This window comes from Hippocampus bargibanti, linkage group LG02 (assembly GCF_051943395.1).
Source record: "Hippocampus bargibanti isolate YZ-2025 linkage group LG02, ASM5194339v1, whole genome shotgun sequence".
NCBI lineage: Eukaryota > Metazoa > Chordata > Actinopteri > Syngnathiformes > Syngnathidae > Hippocampus > Hippocampus bargibanti.
Genome location: NC_142735.1, coordinates 36,858,387 through 36,877,499, shown reverse-complemented (window position 1 = coordinate 36,877,499; position 19,113 = coordinate 36,858,387). Strand labels below are relative to the sequence as shown.

Below are 19,113 nucleotides of genomic sequence, written 5' to 3'. Positions count from 1 at the left end.
GACATGTTAATTCAAGGTTAAAAGTATTTGGCTCAATTGTGTCCCTTAAGTGTCCCTTATAATGCGGTGCACCTTATTGAAGTGGCACTACGACTTTGATTGGGCTCCTGGAGACCAATCAAAGTCAAAAAGTCCAAGTCAGCTTTCTTGTCAAATCTGCTAATATGCATGACATGCAGCACAGATGAAATGAATGTCCTCTCGGACCCAGCGTGCAAGACACTTAGAATGTGGCTAAAAACGCAGACAATTGATAACAGACAATACATGTACTTTCTGAATGTCAAGTGAGGTCGTGTAGTAATGCAAAAACAAACAAGTGAAGTCATGCAGAAAAAAAAAACAAGAAAAAAAATAGAATTCAGGATGATAGTTCGGTGAGTGTGGCAGTGGGAAGTGGCAGGGGGGGGGGGGCAGGGCTAGGAGGGAATTGAGACAGACAATCCAGAAAGTCTGCCGCAGTGAAAACCCCGAAATGAAACCATTCCCAGTGACAAGTATCAGAATCAGAATCATCTTGATTGGCCAAACACACAAGGAATTTGTTTCCGGTAGAAAACACTGCACTAGTATCATCACCCAAAAAAATTGCAAAGAGGCACTATACACTTCTAATTGGGTTACTGTTTAGAGCACAGGTGTCAAAGTCAAGGCCCGCGGGCCAAATCCGGCCCGCCGCATCATTTTTTTCGGCCCGCGAAAGCAAATCAAACTTGTTAAATTCCATGATGATTGCTAAAACCTGAGGCAAAATTTCATATTTTTGGATGTCAACCACAATAAAAGTCATTATTCTTGACTTCAGATTTGAAAACGAGTTATTCATTAATTTGCCGTGTGCTCTAAATGTAATATTTGAAGGGAATTAAACATTCTAATGGGTTCCCCAAATTCATAACGGCCCTCGAGAGGAAACCATAACTACAATGTGGCCCGCGGCAAAAAATGACTTTGACACCCCTGGTTTAGAGAGTTGGTGACGGGGGAAGAAGCTGTTTTTTTTTTTTTCTGCTGGATTTGGATCGGTAGCGCCTGCCTGAGGGGAGTGGCTGGAAAAGGTGGTGGGCAGGGTGCGGAGGGTCCATTAGGATTTTCCGCGCCCCATTTTGGATTCTTGCAGTGTGCAAGTCCTCGAGAGTGGCTTAGGGCGGTGCCAATGATTTTTTCCGCCGTCCTAGCGGTTGGTAAAAAAACACGTCCAAACGTCCAAAGCGTCCGTCTTGGTCCACTAACCCGTTGTTGTTGTCGTCACTTGATGGACATTTTCGATAAAGACCACGGATCGATTCTTTCTGCGCTTTATCGTGTCGGGTCATCTGGACACGAGGAAAGGTGAACTGGGCCATTCCGAGAAATTCCGCATCACGCAGGGATTTCCTTACCGACGGAAAAAACAGTGCATTAGTGGTGACAGGCGAGCCCGGCGGGGGACGCCAGGTGGACTTTGTGTATGATGCGGCCCGGCTTTGCTGTGACCGTTGGTGGCCACCGACCGCTTATCTTTTTGCCACCGCTCATCTGCTTTTTTCCCGGAACGCTGGCAATTCGGCTCCACTGCGGCATTGCGTATCAAAGTCATCGCCAGACCATAACGCCGCTTTTGACGTCATATCGACTGAGCTCTTATTATACACACACTTTCTGGGAACCAATTGAGTTTGTGAGCCGAGGTATGGCTGTATATAGCGTGTGGCTCTCACAGAAAAAAAAACAAACAAAGGTGTAAATATTTGACTTTTACGGCTCTCTTAGTCAAAAAGGTTCCTTTGCAAAGGGGTGCACCAACTCTTGGGCAAATTTGACTGGATGTGTGCCATAAAAGGTTTGGCCAATGCTAATCGAGAAATATTTTTGTCCAAAAGATAAACTATCAGTCTATTTATGAATCGTATTGCGCCCCATCAGGACAATAATTGTATACAAGCGTTTGCAAAAAAACAATCTAAAATCTGCCACATAAAAACTTGCCGTGTGGGTTATGCTCCAAGGAAGGCCATGAAAGGCCTTCTTTTTCTGCTAAATCGCCGCCGCTTGATCATATCCTGCAGGGACAGCCACGAAGCAATCTAAAAATATGCGCATTTGTTCCCTCCTAAATGAGCAATTAAGAAGATCATTACTTTGACGACGGCTCATTTAGGAAAAGGCTCGCTGGCGGGCTGGCGGGCGGCTGTAACTTTAGCCGCCTTTTGACGGTGATGGCGGCGTCAACTGCACTCTACCTGTTTTTCGACAGCTGAGTCCCGGCGGGGGCGCTGAAAGCGAATACCTGATTGGGTTAGCGCCGCCCCCCCTCCTTTAAGCTGTTGTCACCTTGCTGACCGATGATGGCCAATTAGCCGCTCTGTCGGAATCCAAGCCCGATAGATTGAATTCAGATTGATTTGGGCCCACCAAAGAGGAGGGAATTTAAAGTTGCTTTTTGTTTTAATTGCGTATTCGGTGTGTGCTGACGTGAACGACGGTGGGGGGGGGGGGGGGGCTTCCCGGGGGATCCGTTATGGGCCAATAATGGCCTGGCGCGGCGGTCGCTCCCGGTCCGGTCTGCCGACTCCCTCCCGAGGCCGTAACCCCTTTGCATTTGCTCTGAGTGCTTTTCTATTATGCATTGATAGTTGAGCATCAATCAATAAGAAGGGAAACAGAAAACCCGGGCAGACAAAGCAACTTCTTCAGTGTAAAATGTCTCTTAATACCCGGCTGGGGCCTTTCAAACAACTTAACCTGCATGGACGCTCCACGAAAGGGGACATTTAGCTCGCGGCGCCGGGCGACAACATCTTTTATTTACGAGGTGGCTGGAAATTGGTGGAAAAAAATACAAGTCAGACGGTGACTGACATTTGCAAGAGCGCAGTGGTGGGCTTTAAAATGGCCGCCCGCGAGACCCTAAAAATGGGGACTTTTCTCATCATTTCCAATGCCATTTATTATTTTTTTATACCTGCGTGTCAATGAAACATCCGTCCAACCTGCAAGAATCCAAACAAGGGCGCGGAAAATCCTACCGGACCCTGCGCACCCTGCACACCACCTTTTCCAGTGACTCCCCTCAGACAGGCGCTACCGATCCAAATCCGACAGAAATTTCAACAGCTTCTTCCCCCGTCGCCATTAAGTGTCTAAACAGTAACCCAAATAGAAGTGTACAGTGCCTCTTTGCAATGTTTTGATCATGCTACTAGTGCAGTGTGTTCTACCGGAGACAAATTCCTTGTGTGTTCTACATACTTGGCCAATAAAAATGATTCTGATTCTGGTTATGATGATGATGATGATTATTATTATTACTATAAATGAGATTATTGTCATTTTAATGGTTTCTTATGGGAAATAAATGTTTGGAAGACAAACTTTTGCTCTTACACACACTTTCTGGGAACCGATTAAGTTCGTGAGCCAAAGTATGAACAGTACAGTGTACAGTACAGTGATACCTCGGTTTATGAAGCCCTTGGCTTACAAACTTTTCAGTTTACGAACGTTAAATTGATGAAAATTTTACCTTGGCATATGAACTATTGTTCGGGATACACGCAACGAGTGATGTATCGTTCGCGAACGAGACCGTTGTTTTAACAACAAAATGGCAGCCGACTGAATGTATTTCTCAATTCCCCGCCCCCAGTCTTTGGTTAAATCCACGTGATTGGTCAAGAACGCAGCAGTGAGGGGGCGGGGGGGTTAAACATTAAAGAGACAGGCAGACGAGAGAAAACGGATAGAAAACAGTGACATTTGGACTCGTTTCAACTTTGATTTTCAAAGGCAGAGTGTAGACTGCAAGGTTAAAATATCCCATCAATCAGGTTCCACAAATAATCCGCACAAGCCATCTGTACACTTGATGCAAAAAGCTATCAACCCAGCTAAACAGTAGACAATTGATGAGGAACTAGGTCAAATTATAGCACCTCCAAGGGATCATTCGTCAAGATGGTGAAAGAAGAAGGTTACGTTCCTCATCAAGTGTTTCATGCTGATGAAAGCGGCTACTCCATTCCATCAAGCCATCACAAAGGTCAATAAAGCGACTTCTTATACAGTAGTTTATTTCTTGAATTATAATCCCATAGCACATTTATTATACATAAAATAAGGTCTATTTTGTATCATTTTAAGGCTTAGAAGATTAAAAAGTCGAAAATGATGTTTTATGGGGACGGATTATTCTCATTTTGATGGTTTCCTCTGGGAAATATTTGTTGGGGATACACACTTTTCGCCTTGCACGTTCTGTCTGGCAACCAATTAAGTTTGTAAGTCGAGGTCTGACTGTATATGAAAAAAAGGTTTTGATGCCAGGCAACCTCACGAAAAGTTGCCGCAACGTCAATGGTCTTCAGATCGTTCGTGCCGGCTTCTCCCGTCAAAGCGCGACTCAGCACGCCCTTGCCCAGAGTACGTCTTGCAAAATGTCACTGCGGTGGAAAGACGAAGAACGCTAAGGTGATTACAGAGCAGGCTAGCGGGGGACGACGGCGACGACTTTGGTTCCACAAAGTTTGTTTTGGCCCCGACCGCATCACCCCTCCCGCCTGCCATCTGCCGACCAAGAATCTTTTGGAGTGGATGAGGCAAGCCCAAAGCCTCGATTGGTCCTAATGGCACTATCGGCCCAGCCGCCAAAGCCAATTAGCTTTAGAAAAGGGAGGCCACCCCGGCTAATCATGGCCGCCTAACCTGATTTGGCCGTGATGAAGAGACGGACGGGATAAAGAGCAGTTAATGGAGGCCGAATGAGCTCACCAATACAAAAAACTCAATTCATTTCTCCGGGAGAGCAATCTGTCCCATTCAGGGCTAATGGAGTGCAGATTCATTAGGCCTCGGGCCTTTCGTCCTTGCCGCAGCTTATCAACTCAATGACAAAAGAACGTCGGCGGACATCTTGTTTTATGGAAGGTGCGTTGACGGATCGCCGGGGATTTTGGGATGGCCACAGCATTTTTGGGGGATGGCGACAGCATTTTTTTGGGATGGCGACAGCATTTTGCTTCCCGTTGCTTTTAGCTCTTCATCAACTCCTTCACTGCCATTCGCAAATTTATTCGGCAATTCAAAGTATGACGTCGAGCGCCATTCCCAAATTTGTTGGGGTTTTGTTGTTTTTTTATGCTTGGGTGCCCAGAAAGTGCTAGTCAGACCTCTAGCAATGTTTTTTTCCTTTCCACAAGGGAACAGCATTTCCATTCTTTCCATGTTGGCGCTTTGTTTTAGCTTCAGCTGTTGTTAATGCGCGATATAAAGCAATATGGATGTATTGCATTGTATATTGGACAGCCGCCCTCATTTCGAGTTCATATAACTACAGATCCAAATAACTTATGAATTATCTCTTTTGTTTCTGATGAAAGAAGAGCGCCTCGGGTTTCTAATGCTGCATTCAATTGTTTATGTAGTCCTAAAACTCGATATTGTGCGGGTCCTGGAATTGGAGTGACGATGACAAAAACCCTGGCATGGGAGTGGACGCATTTTTAAACATGGTCTGGCAATCAATGAGTAAAAGATAAAAATAACTGCTCAAATTGCTTTGGAGCAAACAACTTGCTTGCATTGTTGCCATAAATGTCAATGATTTCATTGTTACATTTGTTCAACTTTCATTTGATTGTATTTATTTATCATTTTCTTTATGGTTTTATTGTTGTGTGCCTTTATCATTGTTGTTATGACATAATCCCAAATAATAAAATGCTTTTATTTTGAAATGCAGCATTCATATAAGATTTTTGAGCGTATTTGCAAGGCACTTTTGTAGCACAAATGGCTAATAACGGCTATTTGGAGCAAGTTGCAAAGGCCCCACAGAATCCACACAGGAGTCCCGTCCAACTTGGTCTTGGACCAGATCTGATCCAGAGAACCCACCCGGTGTAGCTGGGGGCCAAGGCAGGGCCAAGGCAGGGCCAAGGGAGGGCCAAGGGAGGGCCACGGGCAGCTTCGGCAGAAGGACATTAAGGCCAAAGCCAGAGTTAAAATCCTATTAGTTTGAGTTGGGAATGACATTATCGTGGTGGAGAATCACTCGTCTGGCAACTTGGGTCTAATTTACGCCAATCAATGGCAATTATTGAGGGGAAGGGAGCCCCTATTAGAGAGCCTCATCCACTTAGTTTAATGAATGGGGAAGATTCAATCTCAGGCTGCCGAGACGTTAGCGCACAGCTCAGGCTGAATGCAACTTGCAGCACAAGCAGCTAGTTTGTGTGTGTTGTGTTTTTTTATCAATGGGACTCAATTTTATGACACGGAATTAAATAATACAAACAATGTGCCATCAACGTTAAATGAGGAAAACCCTGCATTAGGGGCATTTATCAAAGCACATTATGAGTATGTCACACTTGATGACATGATAAATTAGGTACGCTAGCTAAAGTGAGCTATATTTCACCGCAATTGTATCTGTCCAGTGAAGCCAGCGCACTATGTACTCGCACTTGTATATCATTGCATTTTTGTTTTTGGTGCGATTTTCCAAGCTATGCATCTTATGATGACGTATGACACGTTTCCCTCCATGCTGGTTCTTGAGAAACGGGGGAAAAAAATAATTGAAGTTGACGCTCTTTTTGCTAACACTACAGTTTATAAAGGTGAGTAAGTTGTATTGTTATAACTCTTAGAAGTGGTAGAATATCTATGTTTTCTCCATAACTGCCATGTTTCAAGCAAAAAGAATCATCGGCATGTATATTTCCAGAGCAATTTTCTTTCCTAGTGTTCAGTGACAGCCATTTTGGATTTCTGAGGAAAATCTGCCTGCATTTGATTGTTGATATTTGCTCATTTATATTTTCAATCTTTTCTGTTCTTGTTTAGAATTTAAAAAGCTTTCCAATGGCACCTTACTCGTTAAGATCTGCCCAAAAAATTTAAGAAAGTTATGATAGTTTAAACTGTAATAAAGAATTCAGTCACAGATTTTCATTGTTTTAACTTTCTTCTTTCATTATAGGCGGAAAATGCCCTCATATTTTAAAAATTAAAACGTCCATTATTTCCTTATTATTTGTCATAGAACAATAATCTATACATCATTTGAAAGCTATTTAAATGCACTTTAACATTGTATTAGAAAATGTGTGATGAATTATTATTGAAACATTTTATCACATCCTTAATATCTGTCAACCGGCCGTATTTTTACAATTTTTGCACATCTTTAGATGTGTACGGCATACGGCAAGAAAGTTTGTACGGGAAACGGAAAAAAAAAGTTAAATATAATTGAGATATTTTAGATTCCGTTTTCCTCATTAAATATTGGCAGTAATATTAATGATAACAAATATCGCTTCACATAAAGAGCAAAGTCGAACACCGGGAAACAAGTCCGTGCGAAAAGTCTCGGGAAGAAACAAAAGTTCCGAGAACAAAAGTTCCGGTCAAATAAAATGTCATTTTGAAATCAGTTCAATTAAACATTTTACCGTGTTTTATTTCTCCGTAATATCAGTAATATTTTTAATACACATTATACATTGTAAGAACACAAATTCAAATTAGTTTTTTCATAATTTGTCCACAGCAAAAAAAAGGCACAATGCTCGACGCCAAAGAACATACTTGATGATTGCTTGAAAGATGCTGTCACTTGTTCAAAGTATTCATGTTTATGTGTAAAATTGTTTTTATAAGATTGCGAAATGAAATATGACACACGCGTATGTTTTTCTTCTCAGTAAGTAACGAAAAATGGAGCCGTTCGTCAAGTCACATTGTCTCGCAGGTTGACAAGTATGCAATATGTTGGATTGGCGAGCTGAAAACTGTACGATTCCAACAATGCCTTAAACACAGAAATCATATTTAGAGATGTATATGAAACGGCATAAAAAGTTGCCATTGAAAATGACCTTCGATTATGATGCGATGGTCACAATCGAAGAGATTGGCGTTCATCTCGACTACGACACTGCCCTCTACTGTTCAAATGGACTTCGGAACCAATTGCAGGTTGAACGGGGACAATATTTCCTTTCTGGCTCATATCTGGAATAATAATAATAATAATAATAATAATAATAATAATAATAATAATAATAATAATAATAATAATAATAATACATTTAATTTCCAAGCGCCTTTCAAAACTCTCAAGGTCACTTTACAGTCACAGGATAAGTTTTTCTGTGGTGAGTAGCGGCAGCCACACGCGCCAGCGTTCACTCAACCGGCAAGTAACTCAAATAGATGGAACGCTAGCTATCATTCCAGCCAGCCAGCTAAATAGCCACATAGCTAGCCGGCTAATAGATAGCTAATAATCATTTTTTTTAAATGAGGTTAGGTTAGGTTTCAATTCAGACTTGTAAAATGTAAGAAAACAAAATACTGTACAATAAAAATGAAACTGAGACCAGTTTCCTGAATGCAAATGGTTTGCCGTCAACACCCCAACATTGTCTGTAATTGATCCGACGTCGTAGATGGGAAAATCCCATTTTCATGTTCCCTTTTCAAGGGTGAACGCTGGTCGCTCACAAAACCAGACTGACCTTGATCTTCATGACTCACTGTGGCTACCGTGCCTGGTTTTACCCTTGATATTCACCATCCAAGTAATAGTGAAAGTAGTTTGTTGACGATGCCATCCTAAACCACAGCTAACTTGCTCGTTTCTCAGAAAATAATGCCATTGAGATCATGAAACCTGGCCAATAGCGTCACTAGTGAGTCAACAGGTCTGAGGTAGGGAGTTGGAGTCTCAGTTAGCGAAAGAAAATAGAGGTTTTGAAAGGGGAGTAAAAGAAGCTATTTTCATAAAACAGCAAATCGCCATGGTGGGGTGAGGTTCAATTTGGATCGTTCCAAAACAAAACAGACTTCTTAGGCAACATAGGTTGATCAAGTGATACCGGAGCAAATAGGGCAATCAGTTCAGTCATAGACCCCATACTCAGGCAGAACAACAGCAGAAGTAATCTGTCAGGACAATAGAAGTAATCAGTGTAGCCGCAGGGAGTAGTCCTCTTCTCCCCCCAACCTGACACCTGAAGCGAGCGCACTCTGTACTCGCAGTCGCATATCATTGCATTTTTGTAAAGTACGTCCTGTTTTTTGGTGGGATTTTCCAAGCTATGTAGCTTATGATGACGTATTACACACGTTTCCCTCCGTCTTGAAATTTTACCACTACGACAACGAGAAACGGGAAAAAATGGATTGAAGTTGACGCTCTTTTTTTTAAAGTAAGGTGTATTTTTATAACTCATAAAAGTGGTAGAATATATATCTTTATACATAACTGCCAAGTTTCAAGTAAAACGAAGCATTAGCACATATATTTCTAGAGCTCGCAATTTTCTTTCGGAGTACATATTCAGTGACAGCCATTTTGGATTTCTGAGGAAAATCTACCTGCATTCGATCATTGATATTTGCTCATTTTGAATCTTTTCTTGTGTTTTCTGCTCTTTTTTAAAAGCTTCCCAATGGTACCTTAATCGTTAAGATCTGCCAAAAATTAAGACAGTTATGATAGTTTAAAGTGTAATAAAGAACTCCGTCACAGCTTTTGATTTTTTAACTGTGTAACAGGCAGAAAATCCCCTCATATTTCGAAGAAAAAAAAACATTATTTCCTTATTATTTGTCATAGAACAATAATCTATACATCATTTTAAAGCTCGGTATTAGAAAACGTGTGTGTGAATTATTATTGACAAATTTTGTCACATCCTTATATAAGGTGCTGTTACTCCTCTCCTTTATGTTCCTTCATGATTTTTGGTTTCTTTCCCTATTTTTTTCTTTTGACGTTTGTTCAAAAACACCGATGGTGACCGCAGATTGTGAGTGCTCAGCTGACATTTTTGGACTCATTTTTCTTACCTTCACCACTTGATTGTTGCCCTCCCCCGACGCAACAATCTGCGTCGTCGTCTTCGAGTTGGCTTGCAAACTACCACCCTTTAACTCCTGGACAGGAACGGATCCGTCTGAGAAATAACGCACATTTAAAAGTTGTTTTCGACTCAGGTAAACGGACAAAAATGGAGTGCAAGAATGTTGCGTCAAGTTAACGCGATGAAAAGCTTGTTATTGTGCGATTTTGGGCGATTGAATTGCCTCGCCGGCTACGTCATGCGAAAGGTGTTTGCTAATCAACGACATACATGTCTCACGTCTCACGATTTGGTCGGGAGATTGCCGATTTTGACCACAATACTCACTTTATAAAGCAACATAATACAGACAGTTCATGTAAGGTGAAACAAAAGAAAATGTAAAAAAAAAAAAACAATACCTTTTATACTAATTGAATGTATAAATAAAAAATGAAAGCATTTCTAATTTACACTTTTGTATTTTAACACGCACCAAAGAGTCGCAAGTACGAAAATCTGCCGATTTATGATTTATGAAACTTAACATGTATGGGATTGAATTGCCACAACGCCTACGTCATGCTAACGGTGTTTGCTAATCAATAACACATGTTAAGTCAGTCTCACGATTTGGTCAGGAGATTGCCGAGTTTGACCACGATACTCACTTTATAAAGCAACTATTGACACAAGACAGACAGTTCATTTGTAAGGTGAAACAAAAGAAAAGGTAAACAAAACTAAATACATTTTATACGACTTGAATGTATGAAACAATGAAGTCATTTTTGGGTTTTATTGACTTCTAATTTACATTTTTGTAACGCTCGCATTATTTTAACACGCACCAAAGAGTCACGAGCGCGAAAATCTGCCGATTTATGATTTCTGAAATTTAACATGTATGGGATGGAATTGTCTCGACGGTTACGTCATGCTAACGGTGTTTGCTAATCAACGAGGTAGCCTGGGATTAAAACTACTCTGCGACACAAAAGTATCACAGTAGTTTTAATCCCCGGCTAGCGATACAAACGTTTGTTTTTTGTGATACAAAAGTACTACAGCCCAACATAAAAATAACCTCATGTAACGTGCGTTAACTGTTACCAATGCATAAAAACATGCAATGGGTAGCAAATAGCCGTTAAATCAACTCACAAACATCGCCTGTAATTGTCACGTGTGAAACAAATGCGGTTCTTTGGTTTTTGGTCTTATTGTTGTCTATTTTTAGGAGGACTAAACTCAGAATGTTTGCTGCTGGACCGCCATCTGGCCATCCACAAGGAGCCGCCTTCTTCCACAAGGCCAAATCGAGCAAAGCATATCCTGGTGAGTGGCACAAAATGTCTTGGTGTATCTTGAAAGAAGTCATTTTCAAAAACTTTGTGTTACCCATCGAAGGGACAAAAGAGCTTATTGACAGGTACCGAAGCGGTCAGACCCACGCTGTGTCTTTGCTGCATCAACTGGCCCAGACGTTGCAGTTCCACCTCGAAATCAAGGAGACGGTGACTACCGGTACAATACACTACATGATCTATTCATTTCTTTCTTTATTGATCGAAAGCCCAACCAACATGTGTTACCTGTGAATCAAGCTTTGATATCCATTCTGTCTCGTCAGCCAACGTCACTGGATTTTATTTTGCCTTTTGCGTGCTGGCGGATGGTGTCAAGTACAAGACTGGCATGGGTAAAACAAAGAAGACCGCTCGTCTGAAAGCGGCCGAATTGGCTCTTCAAGAACTGCTGCCGAAATTGGAGAGAGAGAAGGCTGACCTCCCGAAAGTGTCAGGTCAGCCCTGACAGTCCAGAAAAAAATATGTGGGGGGGACAGTCAATAGGGCGCCTCTGGAAAGAGTTAAATACAAAAGAAACCGATAAAATAGAACACCCCGACTCCAAAAATCGCATCATTTGAGGTGAATGCAAAATTGTTGTGGAAATAGTGCAAAAGTCAAACAAGACCTTTACATTATCACAGTGCACAACTGGAGCTCACTAAACCATTGACTCTTCACATGTATTTCATTTATTTATTTGTTGGTTTATTTATTTATCTATCGATCTATTTATTAATGTTTGCAATCACACCACTGTATGGTTGCATTGATGCGAAAGAGATATGATACGGGAAACACAGCCCTGTCTATGTCTTTTTTTTTTTCTCTTCAGACTTGCCGCCATTTCTACCAGTTTTCCAGTCTTCCCAATCAGAGATCCAAGACCTCATACCCAATTGTGGTACTTGATCCATTTTATGTGCCACTTCCCTTGTTTTTTCCTCTTGCACTGACTCTTGCATTCATTTCCTAATATTTTGACTATTTCATGTTTCTGGCCAGAGAGAAAGAGTTCCACTAACCTCCAGATCCCAAATGCCATCAAGGTTCAACTCAGCAAGTTGATGAGCAGCCAACCGCAGTGCTCTGCCTGCGCCGCGACCGTTGCGGCGTTTGTCATTCAGACTTGTGAGTGCATTCTGTGGCTCTTGGTGTTTACAACAAAAACTATGAAGCGGATATGTGACATGAAGTCGCTATGCTAACGCCGCTTGACAAGGTCCCGAGGTGTTGTTTTGGTGGGAAGGGTTTGAGCCGGTCGTAAGTCGGATGTTACCTGTAGTTGAATGCTTTTCATTACATCGTGTGCATGCTAGCTTTATAGCTATCTAGCTATCCGGCTCTTTGTTGTATCAAGCAGTTCTAGATGAAAGAGGAAAGGATGAAAGCCTCCTTTTCACCAGTGGATCAGGGGCGTCATGGTGGAATGCGCACGTCTGCTACAAGCTAAATGTTGAAACCAAACACGAAGCTGTCGCATCCATTAACGAAAAGAGATTGCGTATCACATCTCCTGTCCCACGCGCTGTAAATCTGCTTCAATTCCAAGCCGCGGCAGATCGAATACTCTTGCATCCAAATAGATCAATGATATTTTAATGGACTTTTTAAAAATCGTTTTTAATTTTCTGTGTGTAGCTAGCGGCTACGAGGTGGTCGCCATGGGCACTGGCAACCACAGCGTCGCTGGCACCATATCAAGCAATGGACGCCTCGTGCACGATTCTCACGCGGTGGTCACCGCAAGGAGATCCTTGATGAGATTCCTCTACCGTCACCTGCTGATGTTCTTCAGCCGATCGCCGCACCTTGTCGCCAAGTCCGTCTTTCAGCGCAACGAAGACGACAACCACCTCCTCAGCCTCAAGACCGGCATGGCGTTCCACCTCTACATCAACCAAGTTCCTTCAGGAGCCGCTCAGATGCCCTCTAAAATGTCAGAAGTCGCTGAATAATGGCACTTGAGGAATTAAAATGATGACGGGGGCGATACTTTGATTGATTTGCAGGTCTTTGAACCCTCACTCCATAGCGACGTGGCAGATGAGCAATGAGATGGGCCTACACGTGTCCATGGAGGACAAGGTGTTCTTCTGTTCCTCTGTGGAAATGATTATAGTGATACCTCGGTTTATGAACCCCTTGGCTTACGAACGTTTCGGTTTACGAACGTTAAATTGATGAAAATCTTACCTTGGCATGCAAACTATATTCAGCCGACTGAATATATTATCAATTTCCAATTCAATCAATTTCCAGCCCCCAATCTTCGGTTAAAGCCACGTGATTGGTCAAGAACGCAGCAGTGGGGGGGGGGGGGGGTTTAAACATTAAAGAGACAGGCAGACGACAGAGTGAGAAAATGGATAGAAAACAGTGAAATTTGGACTGGTTTCAACTTTGATAGTTCAAAGGCAGAGTGTAGACTGCAAGGTTAAAATATCCCATCAATTGGGCTTCACAAATAACCCGCGCAAGCCATTTGTACAATTGATGCAAAAAGCTATCAACCCAGCTAAACAGAACACAATTGATGAGGAACAAGGTAAAATGATGGCAGAGAAAGCACCTCCGAGGGATCATTCGTCAAGATGGTGAAAGACGAAGGCTACGTTCCTCATCGAGTGTTTCATGCTGATGAAAGCGGCCACTCCATTCCATCAAGCCATCAACCACCATCACAAAGGTCAATAAAACCACTTTATTACACAGTGCAGGTTATTTCTTTAATTGTAATACCATAGCACACTTATTATACATAAAATAAGGTATCATTTGTGTAGTTTTAAGGCTTAGAAAAGTAGAAAATGATGTTTTATGGGGACCTGGGAAGGGATTATTCTCATATGAATGGTTTCCTATGGGAAATTAATTTTTGGCGTACACACTTTTCGCCTGACACACTGTCTGGGAACCAATGAAGTTCGTAAGCCAAGGTGCCACTGTATTTCGTAAATTGAAAGATTCACACAACCACGAGGCGTTCCTATACTGACAAAGTTCCTTTTTTCAGGTGTTGTCGGTTTTCTCCAGCGCCCTCAAACACTCCAGCAATAAAATGGTCAGCGTGTCGCCCATGGACAAGATCACCCAGTGGCAAGTTTTGGGCTACCAGGGAGCCTTGCTGAGCCACTTTATCGAACCGGTCTACGTCCAGAGCATCCTCGTAGGCAAGTGGACGCTTCATTTGATTGTTTCTACTTATATCCGAGTTACGACCAGCGCCAGTTACGACCACCCGTATTTGGCACCATAACGCGCAAGCAGCGGGCAACGCGTACTACCATTTTGGCCAGCCAGCATGTCACACACTCGCACAGCAATCTACTGCGTGACTACACTCAATACAGTAGTTATACAGTGCAGATACTGTCACGGCAACATCTCCTGTAGTACTGTACACTGCTTTTTTCCTTCGGCGTCCGCCTGAGTCTGCACGTGTGTGTCGGGCGGGCGACCTCTTCTGGCCGTTAGCAGGGAGAGCAGGCTAAGTATAACATTTAGAAATGAACTGTACACTAAACAGTTTGTATACATTACAGGTACAGTTATATAGTCATAAAAATCTATAATATGAAATATAACATGATAAAAACGACACTAAAAGGTAATTATAACATAAATGAACTGTACAGTAAACATACACTTACAGGTACAGTAATACAGTAATAAAAATTGATAATACTAAATATAAAATGATTAAAATGACACTAAAAAGTAATCACATTTCTAAATGAACTCTAAACAGGCTGTTATATAATAGTATTCAATCCAAAACATTGCTTAAAAACAACTGATTGACATCGTGTAGTATCCTGTCATGTAAACGTCACGTCAGCCATTTTGATCGGATTTCAACTTACGACCGCTTGACTTACGGCCATTTTGTCGGAACGAAACCCGGTCGTAACTCGGATGTTACCTGTATTAGAATCAGAATCAAAATCATCTTTATTGGCCAAGATGACAGATTTTCAAGATGTCTTGAAAATCTATTAGCTTGCTAGCTTGTTATCTAGCTGGCTATCTAGCTATTTAGCTAGCGACTGTATCTATTAGCTATATAGCTAGCTAGCTATTATCTATCTATTCACTAGCTATTAGCCATCTGTTCTCTAGGTATTTGCTAGCTATTAGCTATCTATTCACTAGCTATTAGCTATCTATTCGCTAGCTAATAGCTATTTATTACCTAGCTGGCTAGCTTTCTATCTTTTTGTGTTATTTCGGGTTGAGAGAACGCTGGCGTGTGTGGCAGCCGCTGCGCACCCACAGAAAAACGTAATCTGTGACTGTAAAGTGACCTTGAGCGTTTTGAAATGAAATGTATTATTATTATTATTATTATTATACAATTATTATTTTATTATAAAAAATTGCAAAGAGGCCCTATAAAGTTCTATTTGGGTTCCTGTTTCGAGAGTTAATGGCGACGGGAGAAGAAGATGTCTGCTGGATTTGGTGCGCGGGGATCAGTAGTTCCTGACCTGTCTAAGGGGAGTCGCTATAAAAGGTGGTGGGCAGGGTGCGGAGGGTCCAGTCGGCTTTTCCGCACCCTTGATTGGATTATTGCTTATCATCATAACGTTTCACCCTTTCCCTTGCAGGTGACTCGGCTGCTGGGGACATCCGCGGCCTGGAGACGACGGTGAACCGCCGCACGGAAGGCATCACTGCGCAGCTGCCAATGCTGTACTGCAAGATGAGGGCTCGCATCAGCACCGTCCCGTCTGTGGCCAGCGGCGGCGCTGACGGTGGCCTTGAAAGCTGTTCTTTCAACTGGAGCGAAGGCGATTGCGCCATCGAGTTGGTGGACAGCCTGACTGGCATGACCACAGTCGAGTAAGCAGGATATCATTTTGTTTTTGTTCACTCATTCACTGCCAGACCGTGTGCACAAATGTGTGTGCCAGGGTTTTTGCCATTGTCACTCAAATTGCAGGACCCAACGCAACATTGACTTTTACAACATTCAATACAGCGTTAGAAACCTTAGACGCTCTTCTGTCATCAGAACAAAGAGTTAATTCCTAAATGATCTTAGTGTCCAGTTATATGCCATTGAAATGAGGGCAGCTGTCCAAAATACAATGCAATACATACTAATTGGTTTATATAACAATAATCAGCATAATACATTTGATTTATAAGCGCCTTCCAAAACTCTCAAGGACACTTTTCAGTCACAGGATATTTTTGTCTGCGGGCGAGCAGCGGCAGCCACACGCGCCGGCATTCACTCAACCCGGAAGTAACATAAAGTTAAAAAAAACAACAAAAACAAATAATATGACAATGCAAAGACAGTCATTCATTCTTCAGCACTTTCTGTACCCTCTTTGTGACATGAAGCAGTTCTAGATGAAAGAGGAGAGGATCATAGATAGCTAGACAGCTAATGGATAGCTAATATATAGCCAGATAGCCGACAGTTAGCCATCCAGCTAGACAGCTAACAGCTATCTAGCTAATGGATAGCTAATAAATAGGTAATAGATAGCCAGATAGCCGACAGCTAGCACTTTAACAACAGCTGAAGCTGGAAAAAAAGCACTAACATGGAAAAAAAAGGAAATGCTGCCCCCTTGGGGAAAAGAAAAAGAACGTCGCAAGAGGCCATGGCCACCGCTTTATCGGCACCCAAGCATGAAACAACAAAACCATATGATTGCAATGTTAAATCAAAAGAACACGTATATTTTTTTCAAATGTTTTTATTCTTCCAAAATATGAATGAAATGCCATTTTGTGGACTTTGAAGTGCAAGTCGTCAGAAATGGAGCATATTAGGGTATTTTCCGGTCTATAAGCCGCACCCAAAAGTCTTGATTTTCTTCCCAGCCTCTTCCCTCGTGCCATACGGTGTGGTGCGCCTTATGTTTGGAAAACTCTATTTATATTTTCTATTTGGAAAACCTTTTTCATTCATTGAAGGTTTATTGTTCCGCTGCGCCTTATACAGAATATGGAAAAAGTTTGAACATCTACCATTCATTGGGGGTGCGGTGCGCCTTATACACCGTCCATTAATGCCGTTGTTGTATTTTGAATAGCTCTCCGTTCAAGAGTGGATCTGCTCTGGCGAGCCGTCTGTGCAAGGCGGCGATGCTGCACCGCTTCACGTCGGTGGCCAAAGAAGCCAATCGGCAGGATTTGCTGGACACATCTTCCTACAGTGAAGCCAAGGTCAATTGAAACATCCATAGGATTGTCGGCGTGCACTCTTTCTATCATTTTTGGGATCATTTCTTTGAAATGCTACATCTATGCCCTCCATCTATTTTCTGTGCGGTGAGCAGGAAACCATCCCAATCGATGACAAGGTTTCTTCAACCGTCATCTGTACTTCTTTCAAGGTGTTGGACGTTTTGCTCCTCATCCCAAAAACTTTGTCAGCTAACTAAAAATTTTGCTGTAATTATATATATATACACACACACACACACAGGTTACATCCGAGTTATGACCGGGTTTCGACAAAACGGTCGCAAGTCGAAATCCATTCAAAATGGCCGACGTGACGTTTACACGACAGGATACGATGTCAATCTGTTGTTTTTAACCAATGTTTTTGATTGAATACTATTATTGTTTACAGTTCTTTTATAAATTTGATCACTTTTAGTGTCATTTATATCATTTTATATTTCGTATTATCAATTTTTATGACTGTATAACTGTACGTGTAATGTATGCAAAACAGTTTACTGTCCAGTTCATTTCTAAATGTTATTCTTACCTTTTTAGTGTCATTTTTATCATTTTATATTTCATATTATCGATTTTTATTACTGTATAACTGTACCTGTAATGTATACAAAGCGGGTTACTGTACAGTTAATTTACAAATGTTATACTTACCTTTTAGTGTCGTTTTTATCATTTTATGTTGAAAAATGGCTCTTCCTGCTAACGGCCAGAAGAGGTCGCACGACACGCACGCTCGGACTCAGGCGGACGGCGAAGGAAAAAAGCAGTATACAGTACAACAGGAGACGGTATCTGCACTGTATAACTCCTGTATTGAGTGTCGTCACGCAGTAGATTGCTGTGCAAGTATGTGACACGCTGGCTGGTCAAAATTGTAGTACGCGTTGCCGGCTCCAGGCGTAGAATTAGATGATATAGCTTTTTAGATGAGGAGCGAAACGTCAACGAAACTCCTTCAAAAAAGTACAGACGACGGTTGAAGAAACCTTTTCATCGATGGACCACTCCGGTACCACTGAGGGCTTACCCAGACCATCCCAATTCACCGTGAATAAAATTAGTTTGAACATTTGAACCAGGATCACTGAACTTGTGTTCGATCGAGCAATTTTTCAACGGAATTGTTGTCACGTGACATATCTTCATATCTTTGTTTGTCTATGAAGGCCATGGCAAAGTCGTACCAGGAGGCAAAGAATTTGCTGAGGACGTACCTGATGCAGCAAGGCTTCGGTTCCTGGCCAGTCAAGCCCGTGGTCAGTGACAACTTTAACATCTAGAAGTTCAAGAATAAGAATGACAAGTTGTGTATTTTTATTTCTTTTTTGTAGTTGAGGTCTTTCTATGGTCAAATATCTTGAAGTTAGGACGGAAAAATAGCGACAGGAATACATTAGTGCCAATTGCTTCGAGTTTGTCAAATTGCAAAAGTTGCTTCTTTAGGTTGTAAGATCAAAAATTGTTCAAAGTATGGGGGGTGGGGGGGGGGGGGGTTGAATTTGTGTTTTTGCGGATGTCATGGATATAGCCCGTATTGTTTCATTTTACTTTCAATTCTTCAAATATGAGCAAAGATGGCGTCCGTCAACTGTAAAATTTATCATCCAAGCTGAACTGTTCGCATTTCAGATTGTTTTCTGGTATTCCAAAAATTGAGAATAAAAAAATACACCAATTCAAAATACAGATAAACAACTGTAGGTTTTTTTTCAAGG

At 41.8% G+C, this 19,113-nt stretch overlaps 1 protein-coding gene across 1 annotated transcript; it reads left to right on the top strand.

Moving 5' to 3' along the window:
- The first annotated feature begins 9,875 nt into the window (after positions 1 to 9,875).
- On the top strand, positions 9,876 to 18,766 carry adad1 (adenosine deaminase domain containing 1 (testis-specific)). The gene is made up of 12 exons (XM_089018822.1): positions 9,876 to 9,990; positions 11,077 to 11,174; positions 11,247 to 11,363; positions 11,470 to 11,640; positions 12,021 to 12,089; positions 12,191 to 12,316; positions 12,827 to 13,124; positions 13,198 to 13,273; positions 14,202 to 14,358; positions 15,796 to 16,030; positions 17,242 to 17,374; positions 18,565 to 18,766. The coding sequence occupies exons 2-12, from the start codon at positions 11,093 to 11,095 to the stop codon at positions 18,676 to 18,678; spliced, it is 1,578 nt and encodes a 525-aa protein (XP_088874948.1). The 5' UTR covers positions 9,876 to 9,990; positions 11,077 to 11,092; the 3' UTR covers positions 18,679 to 18,766.
- Positions 18,767 to 19,113: the final 347 nt, after the last annotated feature.